Consider the following 24286-nt stretch of genomic DNA (forward strand, 5'->3'; position numbering starts at 1 on the left):
AAGCTCAAGTGAAACATAACAACATTGCTATGAGTTTACCGGGAGTCTCAAGTAACTGATTAAGCAGGATCATCACTATTTTGGTAATAATGAAGTTTTAACAATGGCGCTACATAGAAGAGCACAAGAACCTGGAGAGGAAAAGTACACAAGAACATCTTTGAATAGCAGCTTAAGGAGAGTTGTTTGATTTCCAAGAGGTTTGAAATGAACACTGTACTACAAAATTGGAAGAGAACACTTTTATTCTGAAACAGATCAAGAAACAGCGTGCCGAGGTGATCAGTGTTCTACAATACAACCACATGCAATAACACCTGAGAGACAGTTACACAGGACCATCCTTAAAGACGGGCGTCTTGTCTGAATTAAAAGAATTTGAGTGAAATGTTAGTTCTATCCACAAAAGACTCGATAGACAAAATTAAATGCAATGGAAGGTATTAATTTATAACACAAGGAAAGCAATAATTATCTTCGGTGCAGACCTCGGCCTAAAGGAAGGCACATACTGCACTGTACCCTGGCGATGTACAGCATGAGGCGGGGGTGTGGGGGGGCAAAGCCTACCCTCCCATTAGAGGATGGGGACCAACTGGTTATGGCAGCTTGAGGAGAGGGCATCGGATGGAGAGGGAATCGGATGGAGACCGGCGCGAATCACATATCTGGGTTATGATGACCGCTAGCCTTATTATCATGACTTTCAAATCTTGGTCTGACCAAGAGCAAAACAACTAACATTTTCAAACGGTATGGTTGACCTGCACCTACCTTGGTTTGCTACTGGTCGATGGCAGAAAAGGCTGAGCCAAAGTTTAAACCAGACATTTTCTTAGTCCCAATAGAACGTCTCTGCTGAAACCATGTCACTGCCTTGAACACACCTCTACCCAGGATCGTTGGAAATGCTCAAAGCTGACTTCCTGAACTCAGAATGGATACCTGAACAAGCTCTTTTCCTGAGCAAGTGTAGCAGAGCCAAAGGTATTGCGTCACTGGGCTCACTGCAAGGGCGGAGCCTGGTTATGATGACCGCACAGTGAGAAGACCAAGAGACCAAGAGAGATTGTTGTAGAGGAGGAAGTGGGGCTGTCAGCGTCGTGCTCTAGGTAGCAGAGAGCAGAAACAGACAACCAGAGGGTTTTTAGATGCGTTCTAGCATCTCTATAAGAGGGTATGTCCGTCAGTCGGTTTGTCCGTCTGAAACGCTTTCTTTAAAATGGCCAAAACCCATTGTTTGCCGCCATTTTTCATGTTACATTGAATTGTGTTCATTAATTTGCATCTATAAGCAACAAGTGGACGCCTCTTTGTCTGCCCGTCGAACTTGTTAAATAAACACTCTGACATCCTATTGACTGCAGGCCGAGGATGAGAAAGTGCCATAGCAGGGAAAGCCCAAACCGATAGCAGATTGGGTAACTAAGGGCGGAATTCTCCCACCCGCTTAAGTCAAAAAAAGCGCGCAACGGCGCCTCCGAGCTTACTCAAGCCCGTGAGTAAACGGGGCTTACGCGCGATTTCATCACTTGCGCGCTTTGGGTGGGGCCAGGTCAAAATCAGGGAGTTCCCCATGTTAATCAACCCTAAGCGGATTCTCCCGTCCACTTAAGCGTGTTTGCCTTTACGCGCATCAAAGGGCTGTAGTAAGGTCAAGCGCCACTATGAGGTAAAATGTAATATTGCATTTGATGCTCGCTTGGCTCGCATTTTGAACATGTTACACGGTATGCTTTGTTGTTGTTCCTTACCGTCCGCGTGAGTCCAAATCGAAATTCATTCACAGTTCCACATAAAAGTCCTACATTAATTGTGACGAAATATGACCAGCTACCCAGAGCATGTTCTCATATCGGTGAACTTACAAACAAAAGCAGGTAATTAATCAGTATGAGGAGCATCATGTCTCCACGGACGTTAACCAAAACCAAAAACATCTAGTTGCACCACTAGTAGACTAAATTGACAAGGCACGTCAGACTAAAGACCACTGTTCCAGTCGTCCTAACAGACACCCAAAGTATGCCTATTCAAAAACAACCTTCACCATTTTTACTATGTTGTAGCCACGCCGTTAAGTAAGTTAAGTTTTTATTTCAACTCCTCCACTTTTGTGATTTATTGGAACTCGTGCATATGTGCATGTAACCTATTAAACTTTCTGAACTGATGCCCGACATACAAAACCACCACATACTGAGGTAGGCTACAGGTTGTCCTATCTGTTTTTGTAAGGCAGAAAATATTTCCTGAATGTCATTACAGCTAAACGTAAAAGGTAGGCTTACATATCAGAGCATGTCTTTGGCATTTCGCTTCTGGTCTCTATTACACCCCATCAGCTGCGCGTTTAAGTCCTGGTTTGGCATTGCATGCCCATGTCCAATTAATTTCCATGTCTGCGACAGAATATAAAATCTCCATTTTTTCATGACGATCGATTTCCTTGATCATTCTTCAGCATGCATGTAGCCTAAGTGTAATATGCTGACGGACAGCTGAGATCCACATATTTCCAATTATTTTAATGTCACGTTGCTGTACAGAGAAGCGGAGAAACACTTTTAAAAGTCAGCAAACAGGCCTACTATGTGTTTGTTTAACTGTGGGAATGATCAGCATTTTAAATCACTTTTTGATTTCCGGAATTGTCCAGGCAACACGCCAAACTCCATTTTTAACAAAACGTTCAATCATGTTTATTATTTCAATCAACCTGTTGCGCACCAAAACGCTCAGCTGAGTTCCCGCCAAAGGGACACATCGCGTTTCCATGTCGTTATCTCACCTCCAATACTTGCCTTGAGTTTGTGAAAAGGAGTGGAGGTTAGATTTTGAAACGCTTTTGCAAGAGGACTTTTGGCACGTGGTTTTAAATTCAAAGTTAAAGTTCAGTGGACTGCCGAGGTTTTCACATGGTTGATCTGAAAATCCATGCTCCATAGTTTCTTTGTAGCCACAACTGATGAACTTGGCGGAGACTCATCCCCCCATTTAGCATATATCACGCCTATGTTGGGCTACGCGCTGTTTTTCTGAGTTAAGCGCGAGGGGTGTGGCGACGTTCCAGGGGGGAGAATACGCGCAAGATAAGACCGCGTAAAAAGTGCGTGCCTTAGGGCGGAATTCTCCCGTCTCCACTTAAGTCGGTTTTACGCACGCACTTTTTACGCGGTCTGATCCTACGCGTATTCTCCCCTCTGAAATATGACCACACCCTTCGCGCTTAACTCCGAAAAACAGCGCGTAGCCCAACATAGGCGTGATATATGCTAAATGGGGGGATGAGTCTCCGCCAAGTTCATCAGTTGTGGCTGCAAAGAAACTATGGAGCATGGATTTTCAGATCAACCACGTGAAACCCTCGGCAGTCCATTGAGATCCAACACTGAACTTTAACTTTGAATTTAAAACCACGTGCCAAAAGTCCTCTTGCAAATGCGTTTCAAAATCTAACCTCCGCTCCTTTTCACAAACACAAGGCAAGTATTGGAGGTGAGATAACGGGATGTGTCCCTTTGGCGGGAACTCAGCTGAGCGTTTTGGTGCGCAACAGGTTGATTGAAATAAACATGATTAAACGTTTTGTTAAAAATTGGGTTTGGCGTGTTGCCTGGACAATTCCGGAAATCAAAAAGTGATTTAAAATGCTGATCACTCCCACAGTTAAACAAACACATGGTAGGCCTATTTGCTGACTTTTAAAAGTGTTTCTCCACTTCTCTGTACAGCAACGTGACATTAAAATAATTGGAAATATGTGGATCTCAGCTGTCCGTCAGCATATTATACTTAGGCTACATGCATGCTGAAGAATGAACAAGGAAATCGATCGTCATGAAAAAACGGAGACTTTATATTCTGTCGCAGACATGGGAATTAATTGGACATGGACATGCAATGCCAAGCCAGGACTTAAACGTGCAGCTGATGGGGTGTAATAGAGACCAGAAGCGAAATGCCAAAGACATGCTCTGATATGTAGGCCTACCTTTTACGTTTAGCTGTAATGACATTCAGGAAATATTTTCTGCCTTACAAAAACAGATAGGACAACCTGTAGCCTACCTCAGTATGTGGTGGTTTTGTATGTCGGGCATCAGTTCAGAAAGTTTAATAGGTTACATGCACATATGCACGAGTTCCAATAAATCACAAAAGTGGAGGAGTTGAAATAAAAACCCTTTACTTAACGTCGTGGCTACAACATAGTATAAATGGTGAAGGTTGTTTTTGAATAGGCATACTTTGGGTGGCTGTGAGGACGACTGGAACAGAAGTTTTTAGTCTGACGTGCCTTGTCAATTTAGTCTACTTGTGCATGGTGCAACCTGCAACGAGGTGTTTTTGGTTTTGGCTACCGTCCGTGGAGACAACATGATGATCCTCATACTGATTAATTAATTACCTGCTTTTATTTGTAAGTTCACCGATATGAGAACATGCTCTGGGCAGCTGGTCATATTTTGTCACAATTAATGTAGGATGTTTATGTGGAACTGTGAATGAATTTCGATTTTGACTCACGCTGACGGTAAGGAACATCAACAAAGCATAGCCTACTGTGTAACATGTTCAAAATGCGAGCCAAGCGAGCATCAAATGCAATATTACATTTTACCTCATAGTGGCGCTTGACCTTACTACAGCCCTCTGATGCGCGTAAAGGCAAACCCGCGTAAGTGGACGGGAGAATCCGCTTAGGATTGATTAACATGGGGAACTCCCTGATTTTGGCCTGGCCCCACCCAAAGTGCGCAACTGATAAAATCGCGCGTAAGCCCCGCTTACTCACTGGCTTGAGTAAGCTCGGAGGCGCTGTTGCGCGCTTTTTTTGACTTAAGCCGGTGGGAGAATTCCGCCCTAAGTGAATGAGTTAGGTATCGCAGGCAGCCCCAGGAAATATATCAATAATGGGGGCCATACATCATCACTATGAGTTTATACATAGCCTACAGTAGATGCATACCATGTGCAAGCATTTTATGTGCACAATATGTGAGGAAAAGTGGTTAATGTATGAGCCTTTAGTATTTCCTAGTATTTCCTACTAACCCCAACTCCAATGAAGTTGGGACGTTTGGTAAACAGTGAATAAAATCAAAATGCTATTATTTTCAAAACACTCAATCTATTCATTAGATGGAGAATAGTGAAAAGACAACATATTAAGTGTTAAAACCGAGAAAAAATATTGTTTTGGGGGACATATGTACTCATTTCTAATTTGAGAAATCCAACACGTCTCAAAAGAGTTGGGACGGGGACAATAAATGGCAGCAAATGTCGAGGAAGACTAAAAACAAAACAAAAGACAACACTTAACAGTTAAATACATTAACCGATGAGATGATTTTATATAAAAACAGTGTTAATTCCTATCTTGGACATGATTTCACCAGCTTAAATGGTGGGTGTATTCCTTGTCATGTTTTGCAATGTTTTCCTTTCTGTAGTGCTTACAGTGTGACAGGTCTTGACCAAAAACCCACCATTTTATCACATGCTGGTCCTTATGATGGAGCCAAACTGTTAAAACATAGTAGAGAATGCAATTTGACCTTACTATGTGGCAGTAATCGAAGATCTCCCTTCAAAATATAATGCATGAGTGGCTTTTCATGCTGTTTAAAACCCATTTATACCATTCAGCACTGTATTTAACTCTACAGATGAGTGAGAACATCTTAACCAATGCACTACTGCATCCGCATGCCATCATGGAGGCTGACTTTTGAAGCTAGCACTAACACAAGTTGGATGGTCAATTTTCACTGTAGCACAGGATGTGCAATGCTCTATTATTGTCAAAAATAATGGACTTCTACAACTTCTGCTGACTTCTGTAAGCAAAGGACAGTTTCCCATGTCTTCTTGGTCTATTTCAAGTGAGCTCAGGTGTTTAGGAGAATGTTAAACCCCTGTGTCATTTTCATGCATTAAGCATTCTTAATATGGTCAATTTTCAATAGCTCTAGCACTCCAGGAATTAGAGTGAGACTGCAGCCAATATATATTTCATGATGTCATGAACCTATACAATGATTTTATTAACAAAAATATGTCTTATATACACTCAATCGTGGTAAATCAAAGGGAATTCAAAAATGTATGTAATAACTATGGTAATTATTCCCTTTGCATCTTTAATTCTGAGTGACTCAGCCTCTCTGTGATGATCTTATACCTGGACACCTATATTGTCCGTCAGTACAATTCATTTTGAAATGTTCTTCTTTGTTGTTTTATCTTATTTGGATGTTTACTAAATTTCACTGATCCCCGTCCCAACTCTTTTGAGACGTGTTGGATTTATCAAATTAGAAATGAGTACATATGTCCCCCAAAACAATTTTTTTCTCGGTTTTAACACTTAATATGTTGTCTTTTCACTATTCTCCATCTAATGAATAGATTGAATGTTTTGAAAATGATAGCATTTTGATTTTATTCACTGTTTACCAAACGTCCCAACTTCATCGGAGTTGGGGTTTGTACATTCTTTCAGTATGTTCTGTTATGTCATCCCATGTTATAATATGTTATTATGGTCACATTGGGCTTTCTCATTCTAAAAATAGATACGGAAGGAGGATATGGGAGAGTTGCATTTTCAGGTCAGAAAATCTGGAATTCGTGGTGCCGAAGGGGATCTTTAGATCATACCTGCAAACTCTTTTGGTGACAGTCACCTTTTTCCCGGCAAATTAGGTCATTCACATGAATCGTGTAGAAGATTTGGGAATCACCATAAAGAACACTAGAGGATTGTTCCGCTGGAGACTGTCACCTTTTTTTCTCAGACGAGTTTGCAGGTCTGTTAGATAATGACATGACTCCTCAATTAATTGGACTCAAAAGCATGAATATGTTGCATAGGTTGTCTAGTTATTGCTATTTTTGCTATTGCTGTTTTTGTCTATTTGTGTTTTTTATTCAGTGAGACCAAAGGCAATTTTCATGGTGGCATGACAGTAAAGCCTGGCTCAAACTACGCGACTATCGCGCCGATTCTCGGCTGAAAACCCCCCTTACGACAATCGCTGGAACGTTACCCCCCAGGACCATCGCAAGCGATTGTCGGGAAAGATTTCCTCGTCGTGAGCGACGTTTGGAGATAGAACTTTGGCAGCTCAAAGAGTCGCCGATCGCAAGTCGTAGAAATCAAACAGCGTTTGATATTTGCGACTGGAAATAGAACGTCGGGCATTGTCTCGGTGGCTGCGAGCAGCGACAAGATTGACAGTTGCGATTCTCTTCTAGTGTGCGGTGCACCCCGACGCCAAAATCGGACACACAATCGCTAGTCGTGTAGTTTGAGCCTGGCTTAAAGTATTCTATTCTATTCTATTCTATTCTATTCTATTCAATGTGATAGTCAATGTCATTCCATGTTTACAGCAGAATGAAACCAGCGCCGTAGCCACCTCCGACGATCAAGATATGAGCACTGTAAATGTCTTAGCAGACACAGAAATCACTGTGGAAGGTATCTATCTATCCATGTATCTATCTTGGGGGTGGGGTTATTGTTATCTGATAGATTATGACTGTTTTGCATTATTATTATTATTATTATTATTATTATTATTATTATCATCATCATGTTGTTGTTGTTGTTGTTGTTGTTGGACATAAAACATTTACACCAGTAAAGATAAGTCTCTGAGGCCTGTTGCAATAGATGACAAAACCAACAAAGGTCGGCGTCTGCGCCTGCACTTTAGACCCGTGTATTGCTTGGTGCGTGCACTCCCAAAAAGTAGTAATCACTCGAAATAATGATAAAAGGACGCGCACACAAGGCTTGTGTGAAAAATGTATACTGTAGACGAAATTTTACAGCAGAAGTCAGAGGTTAACTGGAGCAACAAACGTTTCAGACCTAGTCCATTCTCAATGTCTCCAGTAGGACCCGTAGGACCAGTCAATGTCTCCAGTTGACCTCTGACTACTGTTGTAAAATTTGGCTACAATATACATTTTTCACACAAGCCTTGCGTGCACCTCCTTTTTTCATCATCTCGAGTGATTGCCTGTTGCAATAGGAAATATGAAGAAGATTGGTGAAGAACGGCACAAAGCCACAGTATACGATAAACAAAAGAACAAAGACTTACAAAAATACAAAAATACCCAGGGCAGCCACAGGTTGGGTTGATTTTCTTAAGAAAAACAAAGACAGAAAAAGAGATAGCATTTGTGGGGTTCATCATAAAAAAGACAATCAACTCTTTTTTGGACTTTGACAGATGTCCAGCATCCTTTGGATCGTTGTACGTCTCTCTGGCGTAAGTGTGCGGGAACAGTCCTGGTGTGGAACTGCTGTTCTTCATGGGTAATCCTAAAGAAGATTTTGCATACGGTGATGACGAACCCCATCACAGACCTGCTCATGGTCATCGTTGTCATCACCAACATTGTCTTCATGAGCATGGAGCACTATGAACTGACTTACGAGATGGAGTACACACTGCAATTAGCCGATAAGGTGAGGGATTTATTTTCATGTGAAGACTTGTAATGTGCACCACTCTGGCAGTGGAACATAATAATACTAGTCATTGAAAAGACTAAACCACTTAACCACTCTGCCATTCGGGTAGTAGCAAAGTTGTAAAAGTTTCATTGAAACGCTTTACTATTTGGTGTGTGTGTGTGTGTGTGTGTGTGTGCGTGTGCGTGTGTGCCAGGTATTCGTTGCAGTATACACAATGGAGATGGCTCTCAAAATCACTGCAGTGGACCCTTACCATTACTTCCAAGTGAGCTGGAATATTCTAGATGCTGCGGTTGTGTTCCTGGCTATACTGGAGTCGAGTCTGGCTGATGTCCAAGGTCTTTCGTTTCTCCGTCTGTTCCGTACGGTGAGCAAACTACTTTTCTTTTTTTTTTTTTTTTTTTTAAATTGGGGGGGGGGGGGGGGGGGGCTTTATTTGACAGTATAGTAATGACAGGAAGTGAGTGGGCAGAGAGAGACGGGGAAGGGTCGGCAAAGGACCCGGCCGGGAGTCGAACTCTGGTCGGTCGCATAGCAAAGTAGGGCCTAGCGAACTACTTTTCATCATCACTTTAGTGAGTTAGTGGTTTATTTTCAAAATGTATGCTGACCATTCCAAAAAGGATATTTTCATGAGTATGTACTTCCGAGTAATAAATAATATTTACTTGTCTGACCAAAGAGGTCATTATTGTCTATGACTAATATTTCAAAATGGTGGAGTGGGGGAGAAGAATCATCTTTTTACGTTACATTTCATTACATTATGTCCTAGTCATTATGAAAATGTGTAAATTTCCAAATTATTAATCACTGGTTTGCAATTTTTTTTAAAAATGAGGGGGGGGGGGGCATGTATGGCCTTTATTATGACAGTGCAGTGAAGAGTTGGACAGGAAGTGAGAGGGGAGGGACGGGGAAGGTTGGGATCGAATGCGGGTCAGCCGCGTAGCAGACGAGTGCCCTACTGTTAGTGCTGCGGTAGGGCCACTGGTTCGCACTTTTTAAGCACTTAATCGCCTCCACTATGCAAATCTGAATCTCTGTCCATCGTTCAAATGAGAGACTTTGCCACTCTCCTGTAACACTTGTAGGAAACTTGTGAAATCAGCTACAGAAACCTATTCCTTCCCAAAGGGAAATTAATAATAAAATAATAATAATAATAATAATAATAATAATAATAATAATAATAATAACTTGATTTTATATAGAGCCTTTCAAGCAGGGCTTTGAACCGGTTCAAGGAACAAAAACGAAACCGGAAACTTTATTATTTTTTATGTTCTGCAACGGGAACACTTATTTAAAAATTATGGTAACCGGTTAATACCGGTTAATACCGTTCCTCAAACTAAAAAAAAAGTAATTATTTTCCTGCGCACGTTACCATGACAGCTGAGGTTCATGTCCTGTGTGACATCAGACATTCTCTGATTTTGAATGGAGAGAGAGCTGTGGAATACAAAGTCTCCACTCCACATCTTAAATAACACTGTCATACAAGGGCAAAGTTTCCATTGCATCATTGTTAGATCTTGCAGAGAAGGGTGTTTAAAGCGCACTGAGAATGTTCTTCGTTATTGGGCATCCATGGCTGCTTCAAATATGCACAAACTCACAATGGCCATCTTAGGGCTCCCCATGACCCAAGTTAGCATGGAGCGCGCAATTTCATAATTGAGGTTTATTCTCCGCTTCTCCGCTTAGGTCGTCCCTGAATGACAATATTCTGAAGGATATTCTTTTCATCCGCTTGAATAAACAGTTTGGAATGTAGGCTGACCCATTTGCACTTCCGTCTTTCTTGGTTAATTAACGTCACCTATGGGGAGTAATCAGCTGACAGGAACAAAATTAACCGTTCCGGGAACAATATTTTTTTTTGTTCTAACCGGTTCGGGAACGTCAATTTATTGGTGGAACACATAACCGGAAACGAAATAATTCCGTTTCTGTTCGGAACGAACCGTCTGGAAAAAAATAACGGTTCAAAGCCCTGCTTTCAAGGAACCCAAGGTTGCAGGGGGAAGGGCCAGTGTGGTTAAAGTCCATATGCCTCTGTGAATAGATGGGATTTAAGGTGCTTCTTGAACATAGCCAATGTGGGGGCCTGGCGTATCTTGGGAGGTAGACTGTTCCAGAGTGTGGGGGCAGCAACACAGAAAGCTCTGTCACCAACAGTACGAAGTCTGGCTCGGGGGATGGTAAGATGGTCCTTTCCAGAAGACTGCAGAGACCTGGACTGGGACTGGGGTTGGAGGAGTTCAGAGAGGTACTGGGGAGCAAGAGAGTGAAGTGATTTATATGTCAAGAGGAGAATTTCGTAATCTAAACTCTACACTCAGTACCCGCCCGGTGATGCTGCATTTTTTGTCTTAGCCCTTTCCGAGATATCAGCTATTGTGATGGGGGCAGCTTTTGTTTACATTTTAAAAAATCTTAACATAGGCCTAGTCCAAATATTTTCCCAATATGTATCATTGTTCGCTAGTTGTCTGCAAGATGTTTTTTTGAAATGTAAACAAACACCTGCCTCCATTACAATGACCAGGATCTCGGAAAAAAAGAAAGAAAAAAAAGTTATCCTTTACGTCTCCTAACGGTGCATTTGTTGTTGATGTTTGTCTGCAGATTCGTATCTTCAAGCTGGCCAAGTTCTGGCCCAGCTTCCACAGCCTCCTGAGCGTCATGCACCCGGCTAACGTGCTGCGCTGCGGATCGTCTGTCCTGCTGGTCATCTTCTTCTTCTTCTTCACGGTGATGGGAACACGCCTCTTCGGCCAGAGCTACGAGTTCTGCGTCTGCAAGATCACAAAGGACTGCGAGCTGCCACGCTGGCACATGGCCGACCTCTACCACTCGTTCCTCACTGTCTTCTACATAGTCGGCGGCCGCTGGGTGGAGGTCCTGTGGGACTGCATGGAGGTGTCGTCTCCGGCTTTGTGCGTGCCCTTCTATATGGCTGTCACGTTCCTCGGCACCTTGCTGGTAAGTAGCGGTTCGACCTGTATGAGGAGCATTGCCGAAATATACTGTGGATTGGGGTGCCCTACAGAGGGCAGACTTTGGTGGGGCCCAATGCACCACCTTGCCCCTGCTGGTACACTGTATTCCCCAACATGTTCCACGAACTCTAAACTTTTGTGGAAACTTATTCCCGTTAAAGTTTTAGTTTTGTGACCAAATGTTTTATGTAAATACTACATACATGCATGCATATGCAGGACACAAAATCTTTCAGAAGATGATCAAAAACTTTGAAATGACTGAAAAGATTGAAAACTTTAATTCCATAATTAGATTTTTAGTTTTTAGCAGCCCAAGTCAAGTATGTACTCCAAACTCTAAAATGCACAGAAACAATGGTTTACACAAAAGATTTGAGTTAAAAACTAAAACGTTTGTGTAAGTCTTACATAAAATCAGACATGTTATGTGAAAACAAATGTTATGAGAAAAAATAAAATCTTGAATGTTTTAGTAGCTGCTACTCAAAGATCTAACATGCTCCATTGACATAAATATTTCGAGAATGGTGCAAAAATCAATGCAATTAGTACTAAGCAGACAGTTAAAAAAATTTAAGTTAACAAGCACAGCATTGTTTAGCTATATTGGCTCTAAGTTTTTGATTCCAAAATTAAAAGTTTTATGTTTTCCCATTTTAGAGCCCAAAAAAAATCTTGGTTGGTTTATTGATTGGTTGGTTTATACTAATGCACTAGGCTACCACCCCTCTGTTTAAACCAAATATAACATTAGCTTTAATTCCACAAACATGAACAATGCTTTATATCAAGTTTTTTTTATTTATTTTGTTCCATGTGGTTGACAAACAAAAACAGTAGACAATAACACAACAATCATACAAAACACAACAATCATACAATACACAGCAATCTAAATCTAAATCTAAAATTTAGACCACACAGTCAACAGTCAATATATTACAAAAGAATCAACCTCAACACATTAGGCAATTTAGTCATTTATTTGTTGTCCATTTCTGAATCTTTTATTAAGAGTTGGTGGCTGAAGGAGTTCCATATAGCCTAACTTACAATAACATTTCTCCCAAAATAGTGTCAGACTTCACAACACAGTCAGTTGTTTATCCTTTGGAGTGTTGAGTAGAGCTGATGGATCATAGAGTTCTGGTCCCATATCGGCTGCCTGTGGAGCATAAATAGGCCTAATAAGTTTAAGGCTTTCATGAGGACTTGTTGGATTAGGCCCCTACAGCATGATTGCTACACTGGTTTATACAGAAGTTCAATGTGCAATATGTCATCATGAAAATGCAACGCATCACTTGCAAATACACTGCAGATGTATGATACAAGAAAAAGATTTGTATGAAAGGCCTACACAGTGCTAGCCTAACTAGCAGTAGCTAACATTCTAAGCTAAGTTGCTAACAAAACATACACTCAGTGTAGCATCAAGAGCACCTAATGTCACACACAGCAACATAGTAAACTACTACACATACACACCAATACACTTGTATGGGTCTTTTCTTACCTTGAAGTGAGGTTGATAGACACATTTTTCCATGCCAAGTTGTCAGTTGTGGTTTGATGGTCACATGGTGTTGAGTAAATCTATCCCCCATTGACAGATTCACCATTTTTAGAGAAGTTTGTATTTTATGTTACATTTTAATAAAATAGGGTTTCTATGGTTCTGACATGGATGGGTTCTTCTTTACACAAAGCAGAAGCTGGTAAACAATTAAAAAAACAACTAAAACAACCAAAAAAGTGAGTGAGCCAGCCTTAGGATTCGAACTCTCAACCTCAAGATAAGGACATGCCAATATGGCTATATGCAGAGGACTATCCCCTATACCACTCAACTGCAGGTTTTGTATTGGTAGAAAGTTAGTCCTGTTTGTTAGAACAGTGATTCTCAACTGGTGGGTCGGGACCCAACAGTGGGTCGCGGAGGGTTCCTGGGTGGGTTGCGGAGCTGTGATGCAATGCACTAAAAATTACTATGATGTTGAAGACAGAGTGAAACATGGTTAATAGGCCTTTTCCTCTCCACTACCTCATAAGACACATTGTATATCAACATACAATGCAAATAATAATGCATATTATGAAATGCATGGTAATATTTTGTATTATTATTGGAAGAATCTGACGGTGCGACACACAGTTTGGGTCACAACGTATTGACCATGGCAAATTGTGGGTCACAAGACTATTCCAGTTGAGAACCACTGTGTTAGAAAGTATTGGACTTACTCATAATTAACAGTCAAATGTGTTTCACACATACTTTCCACTTCAAATTCGACCAACTGACATCATACCAAAACAATGGTGTTTGAATGTGATTTTTTTTTTTTAATAACATCCTGTGCTGGGAATCGAACTTGAAACCATCATGTTTTGAGGCCAACTGCTTAACTGTTAGTCCATGACTGCCCAAGCCCAACACACTGACATCCATAGTCTCATATCTCAGATACTGTATAGTTCCAATTGACATGATTTAAAGAATTTGTAACTTTCACAGTTTCGAGAGAAATAAACAATAAATATCTACTTGAGTGTTTTTTATTGGTAATACAGGATTCAAACCTGCAATCCTCTGATCTTGTGGCCATTCCCCTATCCAGACCACAGCAACTCAAACATTGTCTTGCTTTACCGAAGCCTTTTTCTTTTGTAATTTCGCTCAAAACTAAATGTGAAAAATATTGCTAATTAAAGCTGGAGTCATGGGTCTGGTGGCCATCTGAACATTTTCATACCATGTTCTAGGAAGTAGGTAAGGTTATCTCCATGTTGGGGATTGAACTTGTAACCTTTGAGGTTGAAGACCAGCTGTTTAACCACTACTCCATGGTCGCCTCAGCTGTTGTCAAGACATCTAACCACTCATATTCCAGATAGAGTTCCAATTTACAAACTCAAAGACATTGTGTTAGGATGTCAGTTGTACTTAAAAACACAATGCCAACCAGAGTTAATTTATTGGTACCTGAAAACCTGTTGAGAACACCTAAAATGTGTATGTCATCTGGACATTTTTGCTATATTGAGTACTACAGCGTAAACTTTTCTAGTTCATTGTACTGTTGGGGAATACAGTGTAAGCCAGCTAGACTGGCAGATTTAGTGAACACACTGCCCCTTACATAATTAGACACACACACACACACACACACACACACACACACACACACACACACACACACACACACACACACACACACACACACACACACACACACACACACACACACACACAATTCATATGGTTTCGTTCGTTCCAGATGTTGCACCTCTTCCTGACCTTGCTGTTGAGGTCCTTCAGTGGGGACCACTTGGCCTCAATGGCCAAGGGCAACGGCAGCAGGAGAAACCTCCGTGTCGCCATCGGGAGAATCACACACGGCATCAGCTGGGCGGCCAGGCATGTCCAGCAACTGCTGGGTCAGGGTCAGCAGCCCGGACCGGCAGAGGGGAAGGACGTAGCCCTCGACCAGCTGGACACAGCAGGTGAGTCTGGGCTGGCATGTTATCATGACGTCCAGAGGCTATTCTGGGGTAATGTGGGGCCCCAAGCGAAAATTCAAAGTGATGAACATTTGAAAAAAAAAATTGCCATTACCGTAGTAAAGTGTGAATTGTTATTCACTATCTAGAAGCTTGAAGTCCCAAGCAGCTGCTTGCCTAGCCTGGTGACAAGATGCGCCTCTGATGATGTCTTACTGTCCCCCGATGGGCGGAGGTGTCAAAAGTAAAAGTACATTTGTGTTGTAAGTACAACACTAGCCCACACGTAGCGGTTACACCATTTGCTCCATTGCACCTTATGAGATAGATAGACTGTGTTGTTACTGAAAAACGCCAAAAACCTAACAAGGACGCACCCCAAACTTGATCTAAATAGTGCATAGTTAGCTGATCATACCCGTAAGGCAAGCACAGAGGTCTACTGGTCAATCAGATGAGTATGTGTTGGAAGGAAACTGTGTTTGGTTTTTTTCTTTTTTTTTCTTTTTACTTTTGACATCTCTGCCAATGGGGCACCTAAGTCAAGTAAAAAGTGGAGGAGACACGCTCACACTATCGCCTAATGATTCTCACAGTTCTTAACCCCTTAGCGCAGCACTATGGCTCTCTGTAATGTCATAGCCATGTTGTTATGATGTAGTTAAGCATTTTCAGCAAGTGAATAGGGTCGCCGGCGACCCCTGCTGCAGTAAGAGGGTCTACCTGGGTGCTGAATCCCACATAAACCATAAATTGTAAAGAAATACTGTCCTTCGCTTCCGTCATGTTCCTAAGTCATGCCCTTCTGCTTAGAACCATGGGACCTTAACTTGCCTTAACCTGCCTTTACATTTGGAAGTAACGGGGCGAGTCAAGCTTAATCCTGATTCTGTTTGACACATGCTCTGGATTTCTCGTATGATAGCAGCACATTTTAAAGATTTGGATTGGTGTCACATTTTCAGCAGGAAAGAAAGTTTTTGCTCTGTTTTGTTGTGCCTCACGAATTTGACGTGAACCGGTCCGAGGCTGAAGAGGCACACAGCCAGCCCTACCACTGCATCGCCAAAGTTACTGCATGTCAGGCGATGTCTCTCATGTAGTCCAAATAATTAAAACATTTGCAATTGCACACACACCTTACAAATCGCTTGCCAAGTGAAGCTGACAACAAGACCATTGGCTATCATTAAATCTGAGGTACAGCATATGTCTGATCTAGGAGGAAGAAAGGCGAGGTGGTTTGATCAGTCCCTTAGAGCCCCGTCATTTACTTCCCAGGCCTCGTGAGCTGACTGGAAGGTTTAGGAAAACATTAGGTAGCCCTTGTTTAGTAGTCTAAAAGAGAAAAACACGCACATCCGTCTCAAAAAAATTGGGTGCTGGATTAGCAAAAATACCATGAAAACTGAAAGAAAAGTCCGCGACACCAAGCTCTTGAAGGACATGCTGCTCGAAACGTCACATTAAAATAAGAGAAAAAGTCACTGACTTTTCTTTCAGTTTCCATAGCCCTTGTTTAGGCCATGAACCTGATGAAGATCTGATGAAGACAGATTGATGGAGAGATGTGCTTATTACCTCTGATTGAAATAATATTTTGCTGTTTGGGGGGGATGGCGCCCCCTGGTGCCCGCTGTGTGTTTAGCCATCCCATGCCCCCACACAACCACACTCTACACCTGTTCTTTGTTGCACCTTGATGAAAGGCTGAGCATCCTAAACATTTTGCTATTACACATTTGGGAGCATATACAAAGTATTAAAATTGGATGCCGACCTTTACAACTACTTTTCAGAGTCTGGGCCGGAGCCGGCGGATGGTCAGCCGGACGAGCTGAAGGACAAATCTCTGACGGAGGATACGGCCGCCACGGTCCATGTTGCAACGGATGAGGCGAGCGCTGAGGCTGATGGTGGCGAGAGCATTATCATACAGGAGCTCAAGCCAGAGAATGGCCACAGCGATAAGGTACAGTGCGTCTAGCTGCATTAAAGGATGGCATGACATACTGTATATTGCTTCAATATAAGGTATTATACACACAGGACGGTATTAAGCCAATGTGGTGGCCCCGGGCACTATACCTCACTGGTGCCCCCTTTATAAACAATATTTGTTAAGTTCCTGTATTTTGGTGCCCCTCCCCAACTGGTTAAAAATGGTTGGTGCCCCTGGGCACTGTGCCGCTGACCCTTATGCATAACCCAGCCCTGTATCTAGATCTAAATGCATGAAATGACAATGCATTATTTTGCATTATTACATTACATTGATGCCATTGCTATTGTAAAGATAATATATTACGTTTAAATGTATTTTAAGTAGGGGTGGGCATAGATTAATTTTTTTAATCTAGATTAATCTCACTGTAATTATGAAATTAATCTAGATTAATCTAGATTAATCTATATCAAAATGGCTCATTCAGAATAGGCACGATAGCGAAATAATGCAGAAAAAAACCTTGGGGTTTCTTAAGACAGATGGCGCATTAGACCAGAGCTCATCTTTTTTTTCCAAAATGCATCTCATCTTCAAAAAATGGTCATGTTGATACTTGGTGATGAAAAAAATATGTGTTAAGTGTGTCCAATATGTTAGGAAGCATTTACAGTTATAAGATAGGCCTACTGAAATTTCAAAATGAACAGCGCTATAAGTTGTAGAGGCAAATACAGATAAATCTATCAAACATTTAGGCTATTTAAACAAAATTACCTCAACAATTCAGCATTTCTAATGGGCAGAGAGAGAGAGAGAGAGAGAGAGAGAGAGAGAGAGAGAGAGAGAGAGAGAGAGAGAGAGAGAGAGAGAGAGAGAGAGAGAGAGAGACTGTTAAAAGGAGCAGCGGCTCCTTTAAGAGAGGGAGGAGCTCTGCGCGTAGTTGTCAAAACATCATCTAGAACCTACAGCACTGGCACACGGCGATTTGACAGTTGTTCTCAGAGTTAGAATGCCAGATGAGTTACAACTCGACATGAATTCAGTTTGCAAAAAAAAAAGTCAAGCGCGACAACCGCGAGGTTTATTACCGTCGAACATGAGAATATCTCACTGAATCGCAAATGTGCGCGATTGCAACACAAACATTCAGCGAGAGTAGATATTGACAGTTTCAGTTTGACAATCTTCAAAATGCATAGGACTATCACACGGAATGTTTTGCAATTATAGCACAGGCAAGATTTCTGAAAGTTGTTTATGTATTCTATGCAATGCGTGAGGAAATGTAGGCTATGTCGGGCTGGTAGCTACTCACACACAATAATGTCTCTCTATGCTTCACCTCAAACAATAACGTCTCTTTAGTCTACAAAAAGCGCTCAAACAACAACTACCACGGCAGAGGGATTAATGTTTTCAGCATGCAAACACTTCATATTTAGTAGGTCTGCTGAAACAACAGGTGGAGAGAGGAGAAGCGACTGGAGCGCAGTCTGAAAGCGTCTGTCAATTAAACGCTATGGTGACGTGCATACCCAAACTCCAAACCTATATTTTGAGAATAGATTAACGTGCGATATTTTCTTTATCGCGCGACAAGAGTCTCACATTATCGCAGCACGTTAACGCCGATAACGGCCCACCACTAATTACATGACATTCAATTATTATTGTATGGATAAGGTACGTCTAAATACTTTGAATTACATTACTTGTAGATACTGGTGTTTCCTTGATTGACTTGCAGTCCATTAGGTACAGTAGTACAGTAAGGTGAAAAAGGTGGACTGCACTCAGGTTCTTCTTTTCTTCTTCTTTATTATTTTTGTTGTTTTTACATAGCAGCAGAGAAGAGACAAACATTTCGTCTGTTGCCTTACTGCTGCTACGTAAAAACAAAAATAATAATAACAAAGAAGAAAAGAAGAACCTGAGCGCGATTTACTTTTTTCACCTTGTAAGATTATTCAACTGGAGATGCACCACACGGAAGAGAGAGGTGTTCTAACTAAAATGTTGCTGCTTAATGTTTCCGTAGAAGAATGGTGTGGAGAGCTCTCCACAGCACACGGCGATGGACGAGGAGGTCCCCATGCCCCCTGAATGCTGCACGGAGAGTAAGTAATGCTGCAAACATGACACTAGTGGAACCGTTTTACACTTTGTCACTGAGGGTTGGAATTGCTTCACATAGGCCTACGGTATTTGTGGGTGAAGATAGGAAGTTAAAGCATCACCGTAGTTTTTCACACTAATAATGTCAACAGCAATAATGTTATTGCTATGATTAGGATTTTATAACTTAAATTGTTAAATGATTATTTTTATTATTGTATGAGATGCTTTTGCCTGACACCTTTGCATGCATGTACCGTATGCCTGTGCTTGTGTCCAGACTGCATCCGCCACTGCCCCTGCCTGGCCCTGGATATTACCCAGGGTAGGGGGAAGACATGGTGGACGCTCCGGAGAGCCTGCCACGCCATAGTGGAGCACCGATACTTTAACATCTTCATGATCATCGTCATCGTCCTCAGCAGCATTGCTCTGGTACGGTACTGTCATCAGGGATTCATTTCGTATACTGACTAGTAAGCTCAACTCGCCTTTGTGGGTGTACATGACCATTTGGTGTGTTCCAATACATTCGAGAGGGAGGGGAGGTTCTTAAAAGCCCTTCAAGCTTCCCCTTGAAACAGAGGTGAGACCTCCACTTCTGAACCCATTTCGCACAGCTTTTGGTATGTTAAATTAAACATGTTAAAAAGGAGGTAAATGCGTTAGGATTATTTATTTCACATCACACACATTGTAGGCAATGGGAATTCTCTTGTACCTTTGCCTGAGTGTTTTGGGTGGCGTGAAATGTACTAGAATGTTGAGTTTACTGAAGATCCCTCTTAGTTCTGTCCAGATAGGCCACTACTTCTACTTCAGGCACTTTTGCATGCACCTTAACTCTTATGACCAGGGTTGCTGTCAGCGTTGGCTGGGTTCAGAACAAATTCATCTGAAAGGGCCCCAAAACCAATGCATAAATGTAAAGAGGACCCAATTCTGGGCTCCCCCATTTTGTAACCCACCCCACCTTCCCTAGCATATGACCAGTGATGTAGTCTACGTAGAACGCAGGTATACACAGTATATCCACTTCAAAATTTCAGGGATTTCAGTATACCCACTTAAAATTGATTGATCCATTATTTAGAATAGCACAAATATATACAGTATACCCACTTCAAAAAATGCTCAAATATAGAGTATACCCACCATAAAAAAGTAGACTACACCACTGCATATGACTACATTGCTTTGGCTTTTCTTGTGTGTCCACAGACCTTTGAAGACATCTTCCTTGAACATAGACCAGTCCTGAAAATGGTAGTGGAGCATGGTGATCAGGTGTTCACAGCGGTCTTCCTTACGGAGATGGTCCTTAAATGGATGGCCTATGGCTTCAACGTTTACTTCAATGATATCTGGTGTTGCCTCGACTTTTTCATCCTAAATGTAAGTCTACGTTAATGATAAAAGACACCGTTCTCTCTATGTCAGTTCTACATTTTGTGTTCCATATTTTTCCTTCTTCATACTATCTTAAATAGTGTTCCTGACAACCGCCTTTTGTTCCTTAATCTTTGAGAGTTTGAGAAATTGTACTATGCTTGCCAGATGATGATTCTTACCCAAGATATGCTGGCATGTATACAGCTTAACCCATTGACGCCTAAGGCACCTGCAAAAAAGGGTGCTGAATGCCTGAGCCCTTTTTAAGAAGAGCTGCCCTCTATAAAAGCCTACATATCTCAGCTTCTACAGCACATAAAAATATGTACTGAGTTGCATTTAAACAGTAAGACCCTCATCTTTCATTAGAATGTGTTCATTCATCTCAAACAAAAAGAGATTTTTAATGAAGTTGTCTCAAATCTCATGAGCCTGAATGTTGCGTAATGCAGCTCCAGGCGCCAGGGCCAATGTTGCGAAATGCAACATCAGGCATCAATGGGTTAATCTTACTATTGGCTCACCACTTCACCTTCAAGACCCACTCTCCCTTCTGGAAGGAACCAAATTACCAAAGACATTTTAATAATCAAAACGATCAATCTATCAGATAGGGCGCTTATGGATCATTGAAGCAAGAGAGGAAGGTTTTTTTAATATACAGTATATAAGCTGCGGAAAGGAAGCAGGAAAGGAAGGGAAAGGAAAGGAGAAACTCCATGGCGTCATGTTTTTGTTGCTTAGTGCACAGTTATCAACTCATTTGCTTTAAAATGTGTTTATTATTAGTAGTTATCAAAAATAAACAAATCTCTCTTCAAGGTGATGGAGAAATACTGGTACGCACACACACACACACACACACACACACACACACACACACACACACACACACACACACACACACACACACACACACACACACACACACTGCTGTTGCTAACAACACACTGTGTCTTCCCCCAGGTGTCCGTCTTGAGCTTTGTGGCCAATGGGCTGGGGAGCCCCAGGCGCTCCTCCCTCCCCTTCAGAGCCGTCATCCCCCTCAGGCTGCTCTCCAGGAGCCAGAGGATGCAGGTGAGTCTGTCCAGGGGTGAGAAGATACGTGTACTCTATGGACCTTTCCCATTTGTATTTTTCTACCCCTACCCCTACCCCTCACCCCTACCCCTTACCCCTCCAAACAGAGTCTGCCTGTCCGAACCCCTCCTTTTTGAGGGCTGCAAAGCCCTCCCCCTTACCCCTACCCCTCTGCCTTAACGACTATTGGGATACCCCTACCCCTACACAAAACGGAGGGGGAGGGGTAAGAGGTAGTGCCAAGGGGTGAATTGAGATTGGGCCTATGTGTTAGGGCCTCCACACATTGTCTCCGACAAAGTGCGGAGCACTGCTCCGCCATACAGTCCCTCCAGGATTTTGCACTGGGATTTTGTGATTTTTGCGGTCAAAATGTCTGATTTTGTGGCGGCATTTTCTCATTTTTTGCAAAGATGTTGCGCCCCTTTCTGGTAGTGTTAATTTTGACAGGAATTTTTTATTTAGTTTTAGTTTTAGTCTCTTGACGAAAATGTAATTTTAGTCATCTAAATAATTTTTATTTTAGTCTAGTTTTAGTCGACTAAAATTCATACAATTTTAGTCAACGAAATCTAAAATAATTTTAATCAGCTAAAATATTACATTAATTTCATCTTGTCTACACTTCTCTATAATATCGTCAAACTATAACACAATTTGGGGGAATCAATGATTAAAATGACATATTGTAATCATAAAATATTGTCAAAAACTGCCAGAGTGTCTTATAAGCCAGTGCGTCCAATGTGTAAAAAAAATCATGGCCGCGACACTCATAAATCTCTGTCGATATTTTAGAACGACTTCGGGGGAAAACGGGACTGCGCGTTATGAAAAAATACTTGTGGGTATAGCCTACCAGTAGGCTAATGAAGAGCGTCGCGGGGTACAGTAGCCAGGTTACTGTATGCAAGCGTTACAATGTCACCTGTTGGAAGACGCGTCTCTCTCTCTCTCTCTCTCTCTCTCTCTCTCTCTCGTGCTCGTATTGCAAGCTGTTGCATATTATTTGCTTGATGCAAAGTTGTGATGGCATACACGCTCTCGTTGACATGGTTCTGTGTATGGTTGCATGGATTCGTAAGACTTTATTGCAATAACACAGTGAAAGCGTGGAAGGGCCGTTCACTTCCTATCTCGGTGTCCTTGACTGAAAAAAGTTGCAAAACTCCACACTTCCGAATCCTTTGCGATCGGCACTACAGTGATTGTTATGAGAAGGCTTGTGCCTACGCATAGACATAGACCCTTAAATTACAAACATTAGCGAACATTGAAAAAAGATCAGACAACGACCGTCGGGTAGCATGCTCATGAAAGCGACAGGGAAGAGTGGAGAAGTTGCTCAAAAATGTAACGTAAGATGTTTGCTACTGTGCGACAGCACCGCCACTATTTCATGACTGCATACACTTCTTCGTCATGGATGGGAAACAATACTTTTTCCAGCCAGGATTGCACTGAAAAGTAGGCTACTGCTGTTAAAAAAGGTCACGGGTGTGCAGCACCGATGCCTGCGTGTATGTGTGAGGGAGGGGAGGAGAGAGACGCGGAGCAGCTGAGATGAGGGTCGCGACTTGCGAAATAGCAGGCAATTCTTTTTCAATGTTTCAGTGACATATTAACAAAAATGCTTCCTATTGGTTTTCGTCTCCGGTGGTATTGTAGTCACATTTTTATTTTTTTGACGAAAATATAAATCAATAAACTCCACAGAATGTTGAAGGGGACAAAGGGGAAAATTTGCGGGAAAAATGCGGCTTTACAGGAATTACGTGGCATCGTGAAATTATGCGGAATATCATTGAATTTGCATGAATCCACGCGATCGCTGAATCGCGAAAAACTGGAGGGACTGGCCATAGTTCGATTCCATTGTTGTCAATACAACCCGCACACCTGCGCCGATGTCCGCGGACATTCATGGATGTCGGCAAGAGATTAGAGGCGAGTTCTATTTTGTCGGAGCCGCCCATTGACTGACTATTCATGCTATGTTCGTGTGAAATTGGGTTTGGGGGTCAGAATTGTGTCGGAAGTGAAAGTGAAAGCTCCACAGTGCTGTCGGAGTGAATGTGCGGAGGCCCTTAAGGCCCTAAACAACAATGACTATGAAGATAACGGCATGACAGTCTTTGTTTAAAAAAGTGAACGCGAAAAAGTGAAAGCCCAACTGGGAAGCTCCAACTCCCGTTGTCATTGCGCGAGTAGGCGAGAAGCAAGTAACTGTAAGTGTGAATGTAAAAGTCTGTCCCGGTGTGAAAGGATGCAAATGAATCTCCTCTCCTGACTGGGGTACACGCCATTATAGTTCCTCACATCCTTTCCTCTTGCTTTTGGCCTTGTGATGTAAAGCTTGACGTCATTGAGGATGAAAGTTTCATTCATTATCTTGCAAAAGCACAATTCACAATTCTGTCTCCCTATCGATTGTACATCTGTCTGTCGCTGTGTGTGTCTGTCTGGTGTTATGTTGATTGACATTGTGTGTCTCTGCCTGTGTGTGCTCCTGTTTGTCTGATGCTGTGTTAATTGCCATTGTGTGTGTCTGTCTGATGTGATTACATTAAATTACATTGCATTACATTACATTTGGCAGACGCTTTATAACCAAAGCGACTAACAAACGAGGACATAATCATAGCCAACATCACCAGCAGATACAAAGTGCACAGGAAATATACAGAACAACAAGTGCAGATGCAAAGAAGGGTTTTTTTTTTTTTTTAGAGT

At 41.9% G+C, this 24286-nt stretch overlaps 1 protein-coding gene across 3 annotated transcripts in view; it reads left to right on the forward strand.

Annotated features, from left to right (window-relative positions):
• The window catches only part of LOC134438094 (sodium channel protein type 4 subunit alpha A-like), a 61268-nt gene that overhangs the window by 29402 nt on the left and 7580 nt on the right, over positions 1-24286 (forward strand). For 2 of the 3 annotated variants that reach the window (XM_063187681.1, XM_063187687.1), the window contains exons 11-20: positions 7405-7492; positions 8256-8494; positions 8697-8870; positions 11138-11494; positions 14796-15021; positions 16818-16990; positions 19005-19083; positions 19362-19516; positions 20303-20476; positions 21440-21550. In XM_063187681.1, the coding sequence (XP_063043751.1) occupies positions 7405-7492; positions 8256-8494; positions 8697-8870; positions 11138-11494; positions 14796-15021; positions 16818-16990; positions 19005-19083; positions 19362-19516; positions 20303-20476; positions 21440-21550 (1776 nt within the window). The remainder of the gene's footprint in view (positions 1-7404; positions 7493-8255; positions 8495-8696; positions 8871-11137; positions 11495-14795; positions 15022-16817; positions 16991-19004; positions 19084-19361; positions 19517-20302; positions 20477-21439; positions 21551-24286) is intronic. The other variant, XM_063187691.1, reaches the window with a different exon arrangement.

This window comes from Engraulis encrasicolus, chromosome 2 (genome assembly GCF_034702125.1).
Source record: "Engraulis encrasicolus isolate BLACKSEA-1 chromosome 2, IST_EnEncr_1.0, whole genome shotgun sequence".
Lineage (NCBI taxonomy): Eukaryota > Metazoa > Chordata > Actinopteri > Clupeiformes > Engraulidae > Engraulis > Engraulis encrasicolus.